The following is a 19806-nucleotide window of genomic DNA, read 5'->3' as shown; positions in this document are numbered from 1 at the left end:
ACTTTTAAAATGGTCCACATCCAGGAAAACTTTAATAAATTAATTAAATATTTATTTTAGTAAAATATCAGATGGTGGTAAATCTGGATAAAAATCAGGGATAGAGGATGCTGAATGCTATCGATTGAAGATGGAACTTGAATGAATGTTAAATGGGATGATGGGGAAAGAATACTCGGAGAAGGTTCTAGTTGAGTAAAGAACCTTGACTCAACTTATTGGGTTGAGTAAATAAGTGATGAGTGCATGAGCCATGGTGCTCTCTGGAAGAAAGAACATTCCAGGCATAGAGAAGAGCAAGCACAAATCCCTTGTTATTTCAGAGAAAACAGGCATTCTGGACAAATTAAAATCCATCTGATGAATAATGTGACTCTAGATTTTTTTTAAAAAAACGTGTAGCTAAGCTAATATCTGAAAACAAAAACAAACCCCCAGATTTTCTAAATGAGATGTTTCTGAAACCTCTGTGGCTTAATGTGTTATAAAAATGGGTTGGTTTTGAATAGTTAGGTGATCTAGAAAAATTGATTGTAATGTTTGAAAAGATAATGCAGCTTTGTTTCCCTCTAAACAGAGATGCTAGACTTCCAGTAAAACTAAAATTTGAGTTCTGATTCTGTGTTGTGGCTACTTTTAAGTATTTTCAGGTCACTTATTTTGAAAGTGATTTAATTATGATTATGTACAGAAATTAAGTGATGTAACAAATATAGATTGACATTAAGAGATAACTCAAGGATATTACTGCTAGTTGAGAAAGGCCATTTTTTAAAACTCTGGTGCTATCTTAGTGATGATTACTTTTTAATGATGATTCTTTTCACTTGAGTGACTGTTCCATTTTTACTCTAATTTTTAAATTCTTTTGGAATTTAGTCACAGAAGAAAGGACAGCAATCCCAGTTCCTGCAAAGCCGTAACTTAAAATGCATAGCCTTATGTGAAGGTAAGTTGAAAGTTTTATAGTCCTCATAGCATTTATTCTCAATTTTACCAGTATTTAAGAATTTAAGTGTGTTTACAAAATGCTCATAATAGACTAGTGAAAGCTTTCTTCCTTAGGACCATCTCAAAGAGCATAGATGGAAAATACAACAGAGATCATAAAGGTTAAAACAAAGAGCACAACTGGCAAGGTTTCAAACAGTGCTATATTTTATTCTTGGCAGCTATCTCAGAAGAGTAATTATCTCTTTCTGATCAAGTATTGTTCATCTCTATTGTTCATCTATACCCCTTCCTCTTTATGTTGGTGTCTGAATGTATAATACCATGAAAAATCTGAAAGATGAACTGAGCACTGAGTAGATAACCCAGGAAGTCTTTCTTGTTCCTACACTGAAATTATTCTTCTTTTCTGAACTTGGGATAGAAAATTGATAGGTGATTTACAATATCATATACTTTCCTTTGTTCTTGCTTTAAAATCTGACTTTGGCTAAAAGTTCATTTTTTCTTCTTCTGTTGGGAGTTTTGGTAACCACTGTTAACTGTCTTTTGGGTTTTTCAATATTTGGTAGTTGTAGAGGATGCTAGCTTACCTTCTACCTAGTTCCCAAGTCAGGACCTGTTTGCCATCATAAATACAAAGTGATTTCCTTCCTATTGTTGTTATGCTAAGTGTGTTCCAAACATAAAATTGCTACTTGGCATTTCACTGTTTTTATTTACATTTTTTGATAGTTTAATAAGATGAAACATTTTTCATATGTTAATTTGTACATGCAGTTTTGCTTTTGGATTTCTAAGAAAAGGGATATAGTATTTAGAATAAAATAGTTCTTTAATTTTTTTCTTCCCTTTACAGTGATCACCTCACCTGACCTGCACAAACATGGAGAGATATGGGTCGTCCCAAATACTGATCATGTCTGCACAAGATTCTTTTTTGTGTAAGTGTAAAGGCTTAAAATCCTACGTTACTGTCTTCTCCATAAATGAGGTAATAGTGACTATATTATTGTTTGGTCACTTAAGCTGCCAAAATATAACAGATATTTTCTCATGGACTTCCCGGGTAGCTCAGACAGTAAAACGTCTGCCTGCAATGCAGAAGACCCGGGTTTAATCCCTGGGTCGGGAAGATCCTCTGGAGAAGGAAATGGCAACCCATTCCAGTACTCTTACCTGGAAAATCCCATGGACCGAGGAGCGTGGTAGGCTACAGTCCATGGGGTAGCAAAGAGTTGGACATGACTGAGCGACGTCACTTTCTTTAACTTTCTCATCATGGCTTCCCTAGTGGCTCAGACAGTAAGGAATCCGCCTGCAATGCAGGAGACCTGGGTTAGATCTCTGGGTTGAGAAGATCCCCTGGAGGTGGGCATGGCACCCCAGTATTCTTGCCTGGAGAATCCCCATAGACAGAGGAGCCGGGAAGGCTTAAAGTAGATGGTGTTGCAGAGAGCCAGACACGACTGAGCAACTAAGCACAGCACAGCACAGCATTTTCTCATCAAATTAATGTTTTTGTTTTATTTTAATAAGCTGTGAAAAACATGGATGTTTAAAAGCCATAGCTTAGAAGATTTGAAGAAAAACACGGTCTCTTTAACCACTGTGTATGTATGTACTGTGTTGTTGTTTAGTCCCTAAGTCACGTCTGACTCTTTTGGGACCCCATGGACTGTCATCCGCCAGGCTCCTCTGTCCATGGAATTTTCCAGACAAGAATACTGGAGTGGGTTGCCATTTCCTACTCCAGGGGATCTTCCTGACCCAGGGATCAAACCCACATCTCCTGCATTGGCAGGGGGGTTCTTTAGCATTAAGCCACCAGGGAAGGCCCCATATGTGTGTATACATGTGTATATAAGTGTACATATACATACATACAGATCTTACATGTATCTAGGTAGATATACACATTAGATTACTTACAAAAGTGTGGTTATTGGGAAATCATAGGTCTAGGACAATAACCTGGATCTTGTAGCACCAGAGCTGTTATACATCCTCCAGTCCCTAAAGACAAGAAGAGAAAGCAGTTATGAAAACCTGTTAGGAGAGACATTTCTAGTTCATCGTGGCTCCATGAAAGGAGTCATGGCTGTCAATTCAGAGACGTAGGCAGTCCAGGGGGCTCTTGTGGGGTGGAGCCAAGCAAAACCTTGATGTTGCCCTCCTGCCAGCGCCCTGCTGGGACACTCCATTGGCCAAACTCTACGGGAAACTAGAGGGCAAGGGAAATTATTGATCAAGTCCATACAGTCAGCCTCCTGGGCTAAAAGGCAACGTAGAGAAGGGCGTTCCATGGCTCTGGAGGCTCCCAGGAAAGCATCTGCTTTTTAAGTTTATAATTCAGATGAAGTTATAGCACAGCACAGGTCTCTCATGAAAGGCAGTCATTGAATATTTTTTTCCTTTCATCTTTCTTGCTCATATTGCTTCTTATTCATTGTTAGAAGATTGAATTTCTATAAGACACCTCCAATCACAAAGTTGTTCAGTGAGTGTGAGCTGGAAACTTTGATGGAATAGTAACTCCAGAGTCCTTTTCTTAGCCTGTCCCTAATTAGTTAATCTATTCCTTTTAGTGTTGTGTGTGCTAAGTTGCTTCATTCGTGTCCAACTCTGCGATCCCATTGACTGTAGCCCGCCAGGCTCCTCTGTCCTTGATTCTCCAGGCAAGAATACTGGAGTGGGTTGCCATTCCCTTCTCCAGGAGATCTTCTCTACCCAGAGATTGAACTCTGTCTCCTGTATTATCAGACAGGTTCTTTACCACTAGCGCCACCTGGGAAGCCCCATTTAGTGTTAATGCTAAAATTCAAATTTGTTGAGATAAATAAACAACTTTAGATATGAAAGTGCTCAGAAGTAGTATTATTTCTTTGCAGTTTTACACAAATTATATCTAAACTAAATCAGTAGGGCACATATGTGGATATTGACTGGAGAGAAGGATTTCTGTATTTCATAAGAAAAAAATGAAAGACCATCTGAAGACAAGAGAAGAAAATACTTTCAGTATCCTCAGATATTTTCCAAATAATACAAATGGGGAAAATTCTATTAAGGTAATGATTTTCATTTCGTTATAAACACAAATGAGATTTCATCCTTCATCCCTCAGGAGAGAAGAGACTAATTAAGGAAAATTGATAAGATTCAAAACACATCAAAAGGAAAATCAATTCACTAATGAATGTACATTCTAATTACAACCATCAGTTTCTTTCTTTATAAAAGATATAATCACAGACTTCTACTAGTGTTGTGACTCCCCAGTGAGCGGTAGCATCTAGGAAAAAAATAAATTGAGAAAAAATGAGTTTTCACAAATATTCTGTAATCAGAAACTAAATTTCTGTTCTTATTTTATTTATTTATTTTACACATTGTGTGATTTCTAGTTAGGAACTGTTCCTGATGACTAGGATATAAAGTAGTGAATTATAATAAATTCCATGCTAATCTGATTTCCAGAATGAAGGAGAGAATAAAACAGCTATGTGATATTCTAATCACATTCTTCCCAAAAAGTAAACAATACCAGAGAATGAGGGGAAAACGGGAAATTTTAGGGATTAGGGCATCAGAAAAAATTTAAAGTAAAATTTAAAGGACAATATCAGATAGGGAAAACAGAAGAATAAGAAGTTTGAAAAAAATTTTGTTGGAAAATTCCAAAAATGAATAAACTTAACCAAATATATATGCTTCAGGCAAAATGTAGTAATTCAGATTTTAAGAACAGATTCCAGCCAGTTTTGAGTATCTAGGAACTGATCAAACTAAAGCTTGATTTTGTTACTAATCTTGAGACTCATGTGCACAAAGACATTAATGTCAATATATAGAAAGCAGGCAGCTGTTTTTAAAGGGCCAGAATTTGGGCTTAAACAAGGGATGTAAAAACCACTTTGTGCTCTGGTCATATACAACAAAAATGTTTATTTCACACTAAATGGGGATTTTAAAGCTGGAGAGGAAAACTTGATATTTTGGTCTTTTGGAATATATTTGATCAAATATCAAATATATTTTATATTTACAGAAAATATTGATATTTTCCGTAAATGGGAATGAATAATAAAATCCAAGAGAAGGCAATCGATTGGGTGCATCTAGAGCCATGGGCACCCCGTGCTATCCTACCCCCGTCACTGCCATCGTGAAAACTTGCAGAGGTGGGAGTGTATCTTCTCCCTCAGCTACTCGGGACCAAGGACACTTTAAGAACTGCCAGTTTTTGTATCTTTCTATCTGATATTTCCACCTAAGCGTTTGGTTAGGTTCTAGCATGGTTCTTTGGTTTAGAGCAGGAAGGTTTGCAGATGAACTGTTACTGTATTTTCTTTGTCATATCAATATAAGGTATATGTTTTCAAAACATTTCAAGATGTTCAGAAATTTAAGAGCAGAAAGGACAAAATAAAACAGACCATCTGCAGAAAAGAGATGTGGGGTATTTTCAGGTTCTGGGGTGAAGCAGATATCTGTGCTAAATTTCAGAAATTCCTATCTAAATCTACTTTTTAAGGTCTAGCTCAAATACCACCTCTTCCATGAAGCTCCTAATAAAAATTAACCTCTCTTCCTGGTATTCCTACAGCTCAGTGCAGAACTTCCATTTAAATCCAGTTTATTCGTTGTGTCTGACTCTTTCATAAGGCTATATGTTAACTCTTAAAGGGCAGAACTCCTATTGTTGTTGTTGTTGTTGTTGTTTTTTACTGCCCTGCATGCCCTGAATCAGCTTGTATGATATATGATACACAGCTGCTTTTCAGTTAATTTTTAATGAACAAAAAGGCGAGGGGGCACAAAAAGGAAAATGTTTTAGAATATGTATGGTTTTTATTTTAGGTCAGAGTTTGAAATATATCTTAAAAAGGTAGCTATAAGAGAAGTTTATGAAATAAGAACTGTAGAATGGCTATTTTGAGAAATAAGAGATACATTGCACCATGATTTTGCAAAAAAAATACAGTGTTTGAATGGGAGCATAGCAAGGAGACAGCTTATTTATGAAGTTAGACAACAGGACATTCAGTCATGGCTCAGTGACATAAGCTGTGTGACATCAAACTGATACGATCTGAGAGCTTTGCTTCATCCCCAGTCTGTAATAAATCCAATTTCTCTGTCTCTAACCCAGATCTCTTTCCAAGATTGAAACTGCCACATCACTCCCCTACTTAAAAGTCTTTGATAGCTGCTTACTGCTTATAAGATGAAGTCCAGTCTCCTTTACAAAGGGAACCAACTGACTCCTTGATGCTTTGTTCTTTTTTTCAACACCACTGTGTTGAAGGAGGAAGAGATGCCCAGCTGCATGGCCCATCATTTTCCACTGGCCGCTGTCTCATACCTGGAATGTTACGCTGTGCAATCTGACCTGTATGCTGGAATTTCTGCACTCCATGCTGTTCTTCTTTCCTTTCTTCATTAAGCTTGGATCCTTTCTTTCATTCTTTTCTCTATTGCCTATCTCTTCAATATTACCTGTCTAATTCCCACTGCTCGTTTAAATCTTAGTGTATATCTTCCCTCCTCCCAGAAACTTCTCTTGATGCCTTTGTGCTGCTCCTTTTTGTTACTGTATAACACCTTGGATGTGTTTCTATGATTGGATTGTTCTTTTTATGTATTGTCTCCTCCACTACTACTCTGTATGCCTCTTGAGACTGGGCACTACATAGGTCACCAGTATAGTGCTTGGCAGATAAGTAGGAATGAATGAAATGCCAATTTTATAACTGCTTGCTGGATATTTCCCTCCCCTCCAAAGTCGACTAATTTTCAGATCATTACGTACAAAGTGGAGCCTGTTATTGCTAAATCCCCTATCTGCTTTCACAACTTCCTCCATCTCTGCTCACGTCATACATCAAGGAGACTTGGAACCTGAGCTGTAGCTTTCAGTTTCTTTTTCCTTGCTTGCTAGTCATCGGTTCCCAAGTACATCTTTTCACGAGTTTCCATGTGTATCGTAAACTCCCTGCAGTACACCAGAAGATTGCTAGTTATTTTCCATGCTTCTGCTTTCTTCATTGCTCCTAACCTATTTTTTTATACTGCCAGATTATAAAAAACATTATTACATTAGTGGTACCTGTTCAATGTACAGACACTGAAATCAAAAGCAAGTTGAAAGAGAGACAGTCACCCATCATAGTCCCACCTTAGAGTTAACAACAGTTAATAAGATCATACAATTTATACCACATTATTTTTCCAAAAGGAGAGTTTGATTATTCCTTGTTCATGAAGGCTAATAGTTATTAACAAAACAAAACAAAAAAATTGGCATTCTGCAACATGGTGCCCATCTGACTTGACTTCAATTATCCATATAAACCACTCATTGAATAAAATTATTTTCCAAGCCATTTCTTGAAAAAACTTGCAACTGTTGTTCCCATTCACCATGCCTTTGCTCAGTCAGTACTAGTGCTTGGCCTTCTCACCAGTTCAGCCTTTAATCAACCTTTCCAGGCGTAACTATGTGGTCTTTTCCATGGGGCCTTTCCCGGCGTCCCAGTCAGACAGGATATCTGTCTTTACTGTGACTTCTGCTTGCCCTTTCTTTGTTCACCCAGGCTGCCTTGTCCTCCAGTTAACTGCATAACTCTATTATCTCCCCTAGTAAAATGCAAATTCTGTCTGTGTTTGGGAATCTCATGTCTTGTGCAGAAAGACTTAATACATATTGAATGAAAGCAGTGACAAAAGACTGAATGTTCTAACTTAATCAAGAGATTTCTACATGGGCTGTGAAGTAGACAATGCACTTACAGCATCAGATTTCTTACAGGAACTTTGGAGACGTGCTGAATGTCATTCAGTTCACAGTGAATTTCTCCTCCCTGCAGCTAATGAAAAGCAGTACTACCATTTCTGGATTCCAGATTTAGGAAATCAGAAAACACATGTATGTGTACCAGTCTTAAAACTGTCCCAAAGCTGCTATGAGCTTCCCAAGTGGCGCCAGTGGTAAAGAATCCTGCCAATGCAGTGAGAGACCCAGATTTGATCTCTGGGTCAGGAAGATCATCTGGAGAAGGAAATGGCAACCCATCCCGGTATCCTTGCGTGGAGAATCCCACACACAGAGGAGCCTGGCTGGGTATAGTCCATGGCGTCACCAAGAGTTGCCCACACTTGAGCAACCAACACTTCCACACTTTTTATATCACTAATAACATAAGTAATTTTTGTCTTCTTGCAGATAATTTCATATTTCCTTCTTCAGAAACCCCCACTCAAGTGTATCACTTCCCTGTTGATATCATTCTTGCTCTATTTCTTTTTAAAATTTTGTTGCTTTCTAGATGTAGGTAAACTGCAACATGTTTAACGTAAAACAACAGTTTTACATTAACAACTTAGTAATAATAATAACTGAAAATAGTCTATATGCTATATTATAGTAAACGCTGTAATGCCACTAGTAATTCAAGTATCTAAGCCCTGCTGGTTGACTAACTCAAATGGTAGTTGGGTTTTCCTTTATTATTATATATGCTTCATAGTTTCAGACACCCAAATGCCTTTGATCAATTTTATCCTTCAGCCCTCAACTGTTGTATTTCCTATGGGCTTCACAGACAATGGAAAAATAAGCATTTTTCCTGATACTTTCAGCTCAATTTCTCATTCTTGCTCTCTGTTCTTTTCTCCCTTATGTTCTTTCTCTAAATTATTATAGTTTATTTAAAGAATGTGAGTCTCACCTACTCTCTGTAACGTCAAAGGCTTTTTGAGTGTCAGTGAATGTGTATTTGGGTACAGAGAACCCTTCCATCTGAATGGAAAATAGAGTGAGGGGAGAGAGATGGGGCATGACTGGAGAGGAAATTTATGTTTGGATTAGGAAGGACTCTAGAGTGAATGGCAGTGACGTTGGATCTTGTTTTACAAGTAAAGCAATGGCCATTTGCATCACTTTAGCAGGGCAGAGAATAGTCTTGTAGGAGGGATGGTGCGGATAAGTGTAGAGCTAGAAAAACTAGTTACCATGTTTAGTAGAATCGTCTAGATCAGCGTTTCTCACTACAAAAAGAAATGTATTTGACATTGGGACCAGGGAAAGAACAATCTTGGTTGGTACTTACTGCCCTTCTCTATTCTAATTTCATTGAAAAATGCTAGCCTGCACAGTCTAAATTAATTTCAGAGCCTGCTAACTGTATACAACGTGCAATTTGAAAATCACTCATTAGACGAATAGTGTGTATGTGTGTGTGTGTGTGTGTGTGTGTGTGCACACTCAGTCGTGTCCTACTGTGTGACCTCATGGACCGTAGCCCACTGGGCTCCTCTGTCCGTGGAACTTACCAGGCCCAGAATACTGGAGTGGGTTGCCATTTCCTACCCCAGGGGATCTTCCCAACCCAGGGATCAAACCCAAGTCTCTTGCATCTCCTGCACTGGCAATCGAATTCTTTACCATTAGATTTGTTTACCAGTGAAAGCCTAAATGAAGTTGATGGTGTCAGATTGAGAGAAGTTGCAAGTGAGAATAAGTAGGAAACTGGAAGTGAGATAACCAGATGATTTATTAGATTTGGGCACATGGCATAACCAAGAATAACTGGTTTTCCTGTTATTCCTGATAGATGGTAGTACTTCAAGTTTAAAGACTGACAGAATAGAAAAGAGCAGTCGGTTTTGAATTAATAAATTAAATTTCAGTTTTAAATACACCACCTCTGTGATTTCTGTAGGAAGTGTATAGTTAGGGCAAGATGTAAGGATTGGAGATACAGTTTTAGGAATCGGCAAGTGGCTGATAGTAACAACAGTGGGAGAGACTAAAGACTATGTTCTTTCTTTGCATATCGTGAAAAGAAAGAACACAGAGGAGTGAATTGTGAATAAAACCAGCACTGAAATGGGAGGTTAGGGAAGAAAATGCAATGAAGGAGACTGAGAATTAATTATCAAAGGGCCAACTAAGGAGGGAAGAGATGATACAGCTTCACGAAAAAGCCATCAACTGTATCCCATGCTGCGGACATAGTGGATATAGTCTTCTGGTTGCCATGCGCAACCGTTGTCAGTATTTTTCAGGATAGTAGTAGGACCTGAGGGAGAAGGCAATGGCACCCCACTCCAGTACTTTTGCCTGGAAAATCCCATGGACGGAGGAGCCTGGTAGGCTGCAGTCCATGGGGTCGCGAAGAGTCGGACAGGACTGAGCGACTTCCCTTTCACTTTTCACTTTCATGCATTGGAGAAGGAAATGGCAACCCACTCCAGTGTTCTTGCCTGGAGAATCCCAGGGACGGGGGAGCCTGGTGGGCTGCCGTCTATGGGGTCGCATAGAGTCGGACACCACTGAAGCAACTTAGCAGTAGGACCTGAAGAATAATTGCAGTGGGTTAAGGAGAAAATGGAAATTATGACGTATTACAGACAAATTTTAATCAACATCCACTTTAAATTAAAAAGAAGAGAGATGTAGGCTGCTGCTGGGATATCTATAAAGATGAGAATATTTTACTCAACATTGTGTCCAAAGCACAGGGGACACAGTAGGTGTGTTGACTATACCCAAAGTATCATAGACATAATCTCCTATGAGGAAATTTAGGCTGGAGTTACACGGTGGACTGGGACCTGAAATTGGAAAGTCATCAAGAACAAAACAATTCTAGGACCTGCCATTCTTCCCACTTCTCTCAAAGCAATATGGTTTTCTTTGTGTCTGCTTTATACTCTTTTTGTCAATCTCTTTAAAAAGTTTTCCATAATCTGTATCCTAGAGGAGCTAGCTCAGTTGGTTTGGTAAAGCACCATTATCTTCTTTGGGCTGAGCCTGCAAGCCAGGTTGCTTCCCCAGCCTTGCTCAGAATTATGGATGGCTCAACCTACTCTTGATCCAGTGAGTAGCCAGAATTTATATAAAAACAAGGCTAACATATTTTACTTGTCCAATAAGATATATTTCTATACAGTTTGCTTCAAAACACCTGATTAGATCTGGATAATTCTAAAGTGTTTTGCTTTACACATTCTCTAGTTTGTAACAGAGGCTTCTCAGGTGGCACTACTGGTAAAGAACCCACCTACCAATGCAGGAGACATAAAGAGTTGCAGGTTCAACCACTGGGTCAGGAAGATCCCCTGGGGGAGGGCATGGCAACCCACTCCGGTATTCTTGCCTGGAGAATCCCATGGACAGAGGAACCTAGTGGGCTATGGTCCATAGGGTCGTAAAAAGTCGGACATGATAGAATATTGTTTGATCTCCTGAGAAAATATTTACAACTGGGCTTTGTACCATATATCCTATTCTTTTTTCACAATAATGTTTCACCACTGAATGCCTTATGTATACATATGTGTATGTGTGTATTTGCACAGTAAGAATTAACCAAGTAGGCAATCTTGGGCCATTTCTTAGGAGTTTTTTTAAAAAAGTGCTAATCTCTCAGTTGTGTCTGACTCTTTGCAACCCCATGGACTGTAGCCTGCCAGGCTCCTCTGTCCACGGGGTTCTCCAGGCAAGAATACTGGAGTGAGTAGCCATTTCCTTCAGGGGATCTTCCCAACCCAGGGCTCAAACCTGGGTCTCCTGCTTTAAAGGCAGATTCTTTACCATCTAAGCTACCAAGGAAGCCCCCTTAGGAGTTTAAACTTGATACAAATGCAGTTATCACTGGGTTTTTAAGCAGTTGATTATATAAAGACCTAACTTCTCATTGTTATATGTCATTTATTTTGTTTTTCTGTATTGTACCATTTCAGGAGAATTTTAGGTTTGGTGGGAAAAAGACAGTGGCACACATTAATCTCTGAGACTCTGTGCTTACACCCCTGGTTATCTATTTTGAAGTAATTACCACTTCTCTAAAGCTTCTGTCTTGAAGTCGTTTTTATGAAGTAAAATTAATTCATTACTTATTCTACTCTGAATATTATCATGGAAGTTTAAAAATTCATTCCTGGGAAATTCTTATTGCCCAAGTAAGTTTATTTGAGGAAATGAATTATCATCTAAAATGTAATTATTTCTTTCTAAAGGACTTAGTAATCGCAGTCTTTTAATGTATTTTCACTTCTATTACTTAGCTAAACTTGGCAGACTTGCTTTCTTATGTGTAGTACCAGCATAAATAAGAATAGGGTTTTAATTTAGTTGGACTAAATACAGCAACCAGTGATAAGGGAAAAAAAAAAAAAAAAAAACAGCACTGATTACAACCGAATAGTAATTAAAAGGCAAGAATCCTGCAGGAGCAATGGTGGAAGGTAAGGTGATTTTTCTGAGAGTGTTACTGATCAGAAAATAAAGAAATAATTGAAGTAGTAATGGAGCAAAGAAGTCAAGAAACCAAGGAACATAAAACTGAAGTCAGTATGTTCTTTCTCAGCAGGCTTCAAATAACAACTGCTGAGGGAAGTGTTCACAGGGCCAAAGACACTGGCATGCTTCCTCCATTCAAGCAATGCTTTATGGGGGGTTAAAATTTAAAATGAAGGGGCAAATCAGGGCATGATGTGGAATAATCATGTGTTTAGTGATGTGACCTTTTCTGCATTTAGTAATGTGATCATGTTATTAAATATAACTGAGAATTGTCCTTCTGTTGATTCCTTTGGACAGTACTTTAGGTATCAGAGATCATTTCTAAGCTGTCTTAAGTGCTCTCAAAATGTTCTTGAATGTTTCATCTTTTTGAATGTTTGATGTTTTTGTGTTTTAGCTATGAAGATGGCCAAGTGGGAGACGCAAATATTAACACGCAAGAAGGAGGCATTCACAAAGAGATCCTTCGAGTAATTGGTAATCAAACTGCTACTGGTTAGAGGACCACCATTTAATTCACATGATTTGAAAGCCTTCCTCGGGTTCAAAGCTGGATTTTGAACTGAAGAAGATGATAAAATAATTTATTGTTATTATAAACAAAATTAATCCTTTGAATACTGATTTTTTTCTTAGTATTTCTAAGTATATCATTAAATACCTAAAATGGTATATAATTTATCAATTGTAGGGTTATGGAATCTAGTAATAAAATTACACAGCACTTAAACTGAAGTTTGGGTTCCTCACACAATAAACAGATTGAAAAAACAGTTTTGTGCTGATATTTTTATATTAAACTCTCTAATTGGAAATTTAATATTATATACCGACATCTTAGGGTACCAAAAGAGAATTGAAAGCATTTTATAATGGCGTCTAAATCTGTAAGAGACTTTGCAAAAAGTATAATGTTTGCCCATTCTGATGTGCTATATAATTAGCAGTATGAAAGTTCGAATGTTTTGGGGAAGGATGTTTCCTAATCTGTTATTTTTCCTTATATGAAAACAATTAGGTCTTTAGATGCAGTGCTTTGCCTAAAAGTATGTAATATACGTATCTATAGATTCATGCATCAAATGTCTGATTGTGCATATATGTGTGCATCTACACATATATGTATTTTAACAACAAAGATGGCATAGCTCCACAGTTCTGTTCTCATTCAATGGAAAGAAAATAATATTCAGTAAGAAAATGATATTCTCTCTGGACATAAAGCAAGATATGAGCCAAATTCATCACCATTCATTCACTGAAAATATTTGCAAACAAATTTTCTATTTGTTTAAAGAATTTTCCCTTCAGTTAAACTCTTTATAATGTTATAATGTTGTAATCTGGGGTATGTAGACACCCCTGGTGGACTAAATCTGTATTTGAATGATCATATGTTTAAAAGAAAGACCTTGAATTTAACCAAACAGTATATATATTTTTATTTCCTACAATGGAATGTTTTTTACATTTATTTATACCACACCAGCCTTTTTATATTTTTTCATTTAAGATCTGTGCTTAGTTTGTTTTTCATGTTGAGAAAGAAGACAAACTTTGAAATTTCTTTTATATTAAAAGAATATGAATACGTTTACAGAGAACAGTAACACCAGCTCTCAGCATTCTCTTTTCGAGTCATGTGCTCATCAAAATTGTTTCTGTTTCTTTGGATCCTGAGTTCTTATTCATTACAAGTTTTAATTGACAGTGTTTATTTTCCTGCATGATGTTTTTGGAATAAGGCCATTCATGAGAGCAGTTTAATTAGCAAGTCTGCCACTCCATTCAAACCCTGAATCAAGGCTCATATCTGACTCTATTTAAAAAGAAAAAATTTTAAATGTACACTCATTTGCAAGTGTAATATTATAAATTCTGTGCTTATTTTCCTTTGGTATAAAAGGTGAGAACAAAGGTCATCCGCATTGTTAAAGGTTGCCATCTAGGAAGCATTTCTTAATCATTTGTTTTCTTATATTGTAAATAATTGATATGCCACTTATTTCTGCAAAAATAGACTTGAAGTGGTTGGGATATTCATCATTGTGATAGGATCCACTTAAAATATTGATCTGTTTTGACTTGTGCCTCTGAACTCAAGGCCAGACTGAAGGATAATATTGGTATGGCAGGGCCAAGGTACAGTATCTTATTCAGTCTTCTGTGACCAGATATTTGAAGACTTTACGTGGGACAAGAGGACTGCTTGCTGCTTTCTGCCATGACTCCCATAGTCTCCCAAGTCCCTTTACTGTGTTTTAAAAAGTAACAAAAGTAAAAAAATTACTTCTTCAAAATAATTTTGTGGAACATTCATATATATGACATAAATATAAAGCTGTAATAGCAGGATTTGGAAATTGAAATCCTGAAACCGCATATGTTTGGCCACTAGGACCACTGAGGCACCTCCAAAAACTCTCTGTAGTACCTCCAAGCATAATTTAAAAACCACCAATCCAGTAAGGGTTTATTTAACAGTTGAGTGATCAGTAAGGAGTGTTGTGTTAGAAGCTGAACTGGAAAGGGAGCTTGGAGGACTCAAGGGAGACTATTTAGAGGAGATAAAACTTCATAATACAAACTTCTACTATCAACTTAAGCATGAAAGTAGATTCAGCTAACAGAGCAAGGGAAGTAATTGATAGCTTTAATGCCTACTAAATTATTACAGATAATAGACATCTTTTATGATAATGTCTTCTAATGATAATCAATTGAATGATTTTGCAAGGCAGACTGACAGATTTTAATTTTTTTTGAAAAACTGTCAGAGCCTTTTTAAGCCAATATTCTAAAAGTAAATATTTAAATCAGTATTCTAAAATCCAGTCTTTTAATTGGACTTTTGATGTTGGGAATACTATAGTATACTGATGCTTATCTTTATTTCTACAGAATCTAATTTCAATACCTGTTAGTAGATGAATATCGTGCTTTCAAAATCCAAACAGGTCCTTTAAATTTAGAAGTTTAAACATTATTATCACGCCTTGATTCAGTCACTTCTTTTAAGAAATTATCTTTTGACTTATTTGATGATTCCAAATATGTGATATTGTGTTGTTCTTCTATAATCACTTGAAGTCTGTTCACTGATGCTTTGTAATAGTTACATTATTGATGTAGCCATTACTGCTTAATATTAACTCACTGAGCAAAAGCAATCATTTATTTTCATTCTTAAAGTAGGGGAAGAAGAGCCTTAATTTATTAGTTCTACTTTTTTTCCTGCATTACTGATTTTGTAAACATTTCACTATGAATAATTCATCCTCTGTCATTGTCCAGTGTATTTAAGAAGAGAAGAAAATGATCAAACATTCAAGAAGAGAAAAACAGTAATAATATACTTATAGCCGAGTGCTATAAAATACATTATGGTGAGGTCTTTGATGCCTTAAATTGTATTCTGTTACAATTATTTTTATTTTGTTGCTCAACAAATCTCAGTCAAATATTGGATTTGAAGGTGGTTTTTAAATTTAAATGTAAGAGTATCACCTCCTTAAATTCATTCTCAAATACTATGTGATACAAGAAACTTAGGCAAGCTATTTTAATGCTGTGATATTTCTCATTGAAAAATTTAAGAGTTTAGAAAAGAAATCTCTCAATTATTCTCCCCTCAGCTAAAAGAAAGGAAACTTTTAATATGTAAGTCTATGAGTCTTTATTATCACTGAAAGAATTTTAACAGTACTTTATACTGTAATACCATAATTTGCCTTAGGGCATGGTGTTTTAGAAAATTCTAAGGAAGACTTCATCATCCTTGTTAAAGTTTGAATGACTTCATCAGATAGCGATTTAGTATGTCATGAGGGGACATTCAACTTTAGACTGTCTGCCATCTAAATATATGGATTTCATGGTGGCACTTGAAGCACATTTTAAAAATATGTTATTCTATTGTCCTGCTGAATTCTTCATTATAATACTACCTCAGGACGAATGATAGAATGTCTGTTAAGATCAATTGGGTTTCCAGTATAAGGATCAAATAAAATTTTACAAACAGAAGTGATCAAATAATTAAACAGTCAAGACCATGCTGGATCTTTGTTATCAAGTACCTCTTGACAGTACGGTAATATGGATATTTCAGTCACCTATGATGAATAACATAGTTATCACCCAGTGAGTTATGTGAAGGGGTTTCAATCTGCAAAATTTAAAGATAATTAGTTCCCTTTAATACTGGTTTTCTACATGGGTAAATTTTATGTCCATTTACCTGAAGCTGCAAAAAATTGCCCACTCTTAACAATTAAAGAATTAAAATACCCAACTGCTATACCAGAATGGCAGACTGAATATTCAAGTATTCTAGCATTGAATGCCTGCTAAATTTTTGTCAGATTATAAATTTGATGTATATTATTACCCAGTAAATTTTTCTTGGGAATTTTGTATACACTCTGATGTATTAGGATAAGTTTTTGTAGTTCAAAGGAATTTCAAATAGTTTTTAGACAAAACATATCCATGAGTGTGAAAAAGCTGTGTTGAAGAATAGATTACATTATACATTTACCAGCAAGTCAGTAAAAAATAGTGCTTATTTACATAGTCAACATAATTTAATGTCCTGAAAATAATTTCTTCAATTGCCCAATATTTAATGTATCATTTGAGATTTTAAAAAATACAGCCACTCCTTTATGTAAACATTAAGACATGCCTATGTTTCTTTAACTCTACAGCCTTCTTTACAATAAATTTATTGACTTTTGTGCACAAAATAGTATTGCAACCTGCTATTTAGCCTTTGGTGCCTTAGAGTTACTATAAATATTTAACAATATGTACATAATGTAAATACTGCCAAAAGATCACTAAGGCCAAATATTTTCTCTATTCACTTTTTACTGCACTTGCTTTCTATTGCTACTTAAGCCTCTTTTATTCAGCTTTGTAATAGTTCTAACATTGTAGCCAATGTAAATGTTTACTTTCAATAAATCTGAATTTGTTCAACAAGTATGGTATATGTGGGCACTATTTTGAAAACTCGGTTAGGCCATAGATATTCCTCATGATGAATCTTGCTTCTGGGGACTAGATATTTGAAGTTTTCAACAAACTCTAAAAATGATGTTGCCCTTTTTACTTAAAAATACTTTTAAAATAAGAGCGAATTAAAAAAACACTCTTCTTGCCAATATTCCCCCAACTATTAATAGTTGCGGTAGATTTAATTTGGTCATGTGAATACCATTTTAATTTCAAGTTCCATCAAGAAATACAGAATTCAAACAAAACATTTTTGTACATTATATATGTATATATATATATATATGCTCTATTTATAAACCCACTGGCATGGTATCAACTGGAGCATCTCAAATGAACTGTCCCAACTTCTCTAAGCATTCTGACTTGATTAGTAATTGGAAATTGATTGTTAAAGCACCACTTTTTATAAAATGCACTTCATTAACTGAATAAGATATTAGTCCATAAATAAATACTGTTCTCTAAACACTTTAGTAGTAAATATTTGTGAAGAGCTAAGTTTATATTTTCATAATAAATATTTTACTTATGTTACCTTTATAGCTGTGAAACCATAGATAACAGATTTCTGTTTTTTAGGTTTGATTTCAGTCACTCTAGAAATATTTGTTAAGAGTTTGTATCTTGATGGTCAGTATAAGGAACAGAGAGGATTAGATTTTGTGTTGACCTCATGGAGCTTTCAATCTATTTGGAAAATGAAAACACACTTTTGGAAATAATTCATTTATAGCCCAAAGTCAGTGATGCTGAATGGGAACCACCAACAATACAGGCAACGATGGAGGAGATGGCTTGGGAGATCTGTGGGCATGAGGACAATTAATAGTCTGTCTCCTATCTGAGGACAAAATCTTTAAAACAAAGATAGAAGGAAAGCGGGTATAAGACATAAAGTAGGCTTACAGATGAAAGACTTGAGTGAAGCTACACAAGCTCCTAAATACTTTTGTTTGTTGAAATAAAAACTGCAATCCAAATGGCATTTTGATCCTTTAATCCTTTGTTAATAGGACACTTAATCCTTAAATTAGTGTTGATGAGTAGTGTACTACTAATTTCCATTTACTTATTCACCACTTTTTCATAATCTTTCTGTAACAAAGTTACAATGATTTGCTTTTATATCTGCTTTTGCTTTGTTGTAGATAATATGTATATCAAAAAGCACTTAACTGCTTTTGAGTGTTTAGTTTTGGATTGCTCAACCAAATTTTTAATGATTATCTTTTTGACTTCATGGCTCAGTCTTACTGACTGCTGAAGCTGTCATTCTCTCTGACAGGGAATGACATTTCTCCTCATAGGAATGTTGCTGGCAAGAGTGTTGTTCTGCATTCCGGGTTAACTAAGTAAAAGTTATACAGGCCACTTTTTTTGAAAGCCAGTGTTGAGAATTCGCTGAATAGTTGGCCTATATCTCCGTTCCCAACTTCCAGGTCCCTTTTTAAAAATATTTCAAATAGTAGTCATTTGTAACTTGTATCTAAAAAGGCTGAAAATTTCAAAGATACCAAATATGTATACATAGTTTTAAAATCATGTATTCTGGAGTTTCAGATAAGAGTAATTTTTAGTTAGATAAGATTTGCTTTATGTAGCTGTTGATAGTTTAGAAAGCACTTATCTCATTTTTTCATCAACATAACTGTAAAATGTGTTAGCAGATATGTTTATCTTGTGTAGATGAGAACTTAAACACCTTGCCAAAGGGATCCCTAGGCTCCAAACCTAGGATAAGCGTTTCTTAATTTCATCTTTGTGCTCTTTCTAATAAATCATGTTTATTACGGTTGAGGTCCTCACTTGGCAAAATGGATAGCAAATGTAAGAATCATAGCAGATTCCCAGGAAGAGTTAGTAAAGAGTTAAGTCTGGTTGCTTTGAAGAGTTCTGTCAAGGAATTGTTCAGTACAATAACACAGGCTGGGTGGTGTGGTTTTATTCTGGAGAATCTGGAAGGAAAGAAACCTGCACTTGACTGCCATGGAAAAATCATTGTCAACCCTTGTGACCTCATGAAAGTGGAGATTTGGAAGCATGCTGGCAGCTGTATTCAGAAGGATTTCAGAGAAGGCAGAAAGCAAGAAACATTGAATGTCGGTTTTAGTAATACTGACAGGTACAAAAGCTTGTAGATAAGGAACGGAGAAAAAGAATGGGTAGAAGAAATGGAGAGGATTTAGGGAAAAGCAATAAATTAGGAAATAAGCAACTAAATGTGTATGTTAGAGATAACTTGATATAAACTGAGGACAATTTTCCCCTCAACTTTGTATTGGAAATCATTTAAAATTCTCCAAGTCTTTTTAGTATTCAGGAAAGAGAGGACTACCTGAAGACAATGGCCTCTCAATGTGCTCTACACAAAGCCTAAAAACACACATTTAGCCAAGTGAAGGGGAACTGTAAGGGAGGGACCATAAAGGGACATGTTTGCAAATACACTTCACCTCCTCCTGTCAAAGCAGGCTTGCTAAACACTAAGATCTGTAAGAGACTGGTGGCAGGAGTTTGGT

The 19806-nt window shown here is 36.1% G+C and overlaps 1 protein-coding gene across 2 annotated transcripts in view; it reads left to right on the top strand.

Moving 5' to 3' along the window:
• Positions 1–17251, top strand: part of PARP8 (poly(ADP-ribose) polymerase family member 8) — a 197086-nt gene extending 179835 nt beyond the window's left edge. For both annotated transcript variants that reach the window (XM_027520534.1, XM_027520533.1), the window contains exons 25-27: positions 880–949; positions 1811–1895; positions 12663–17251. In XM_027520534.1, coding sequence (XP_027376335.1) covers positions 880–949; positions 1811–1895; positions 12663–12765 — 258 coding nt within the window. In that variant the 3' untranslated portion in view covers positions 12766–17251. The remainder of the gene's footprint in view (positions 1–879; positions 950–1810; positions 1896–12662) is intronic.
• Positions 17252–19806: the final 2555 nt, after the last annotated feature.

The sequence above is a fragment of the Bos indicus x Bos taurus genome, chromosome 20 (assembly GCF_003369695.1).
Source record: "Bos indicus x Bos taurus breed Angus x Brahman F1 hybrid chromosome 20, Bos_hybrid_MaternalHap_v2.0, whole genome shotgun sequence".
Lineage (NCBI taxonomy): Eukaryota > Metazoa > Chordata > Mammalia > Artiodactyla > Bovidae > Bos > Bos indicus x Bos taurus.
The sequence above is the reverse complement of the archived record's forward strand: the minus strand, read 5'-3'. Positions and strand labels throughout refer to the sequence as shown.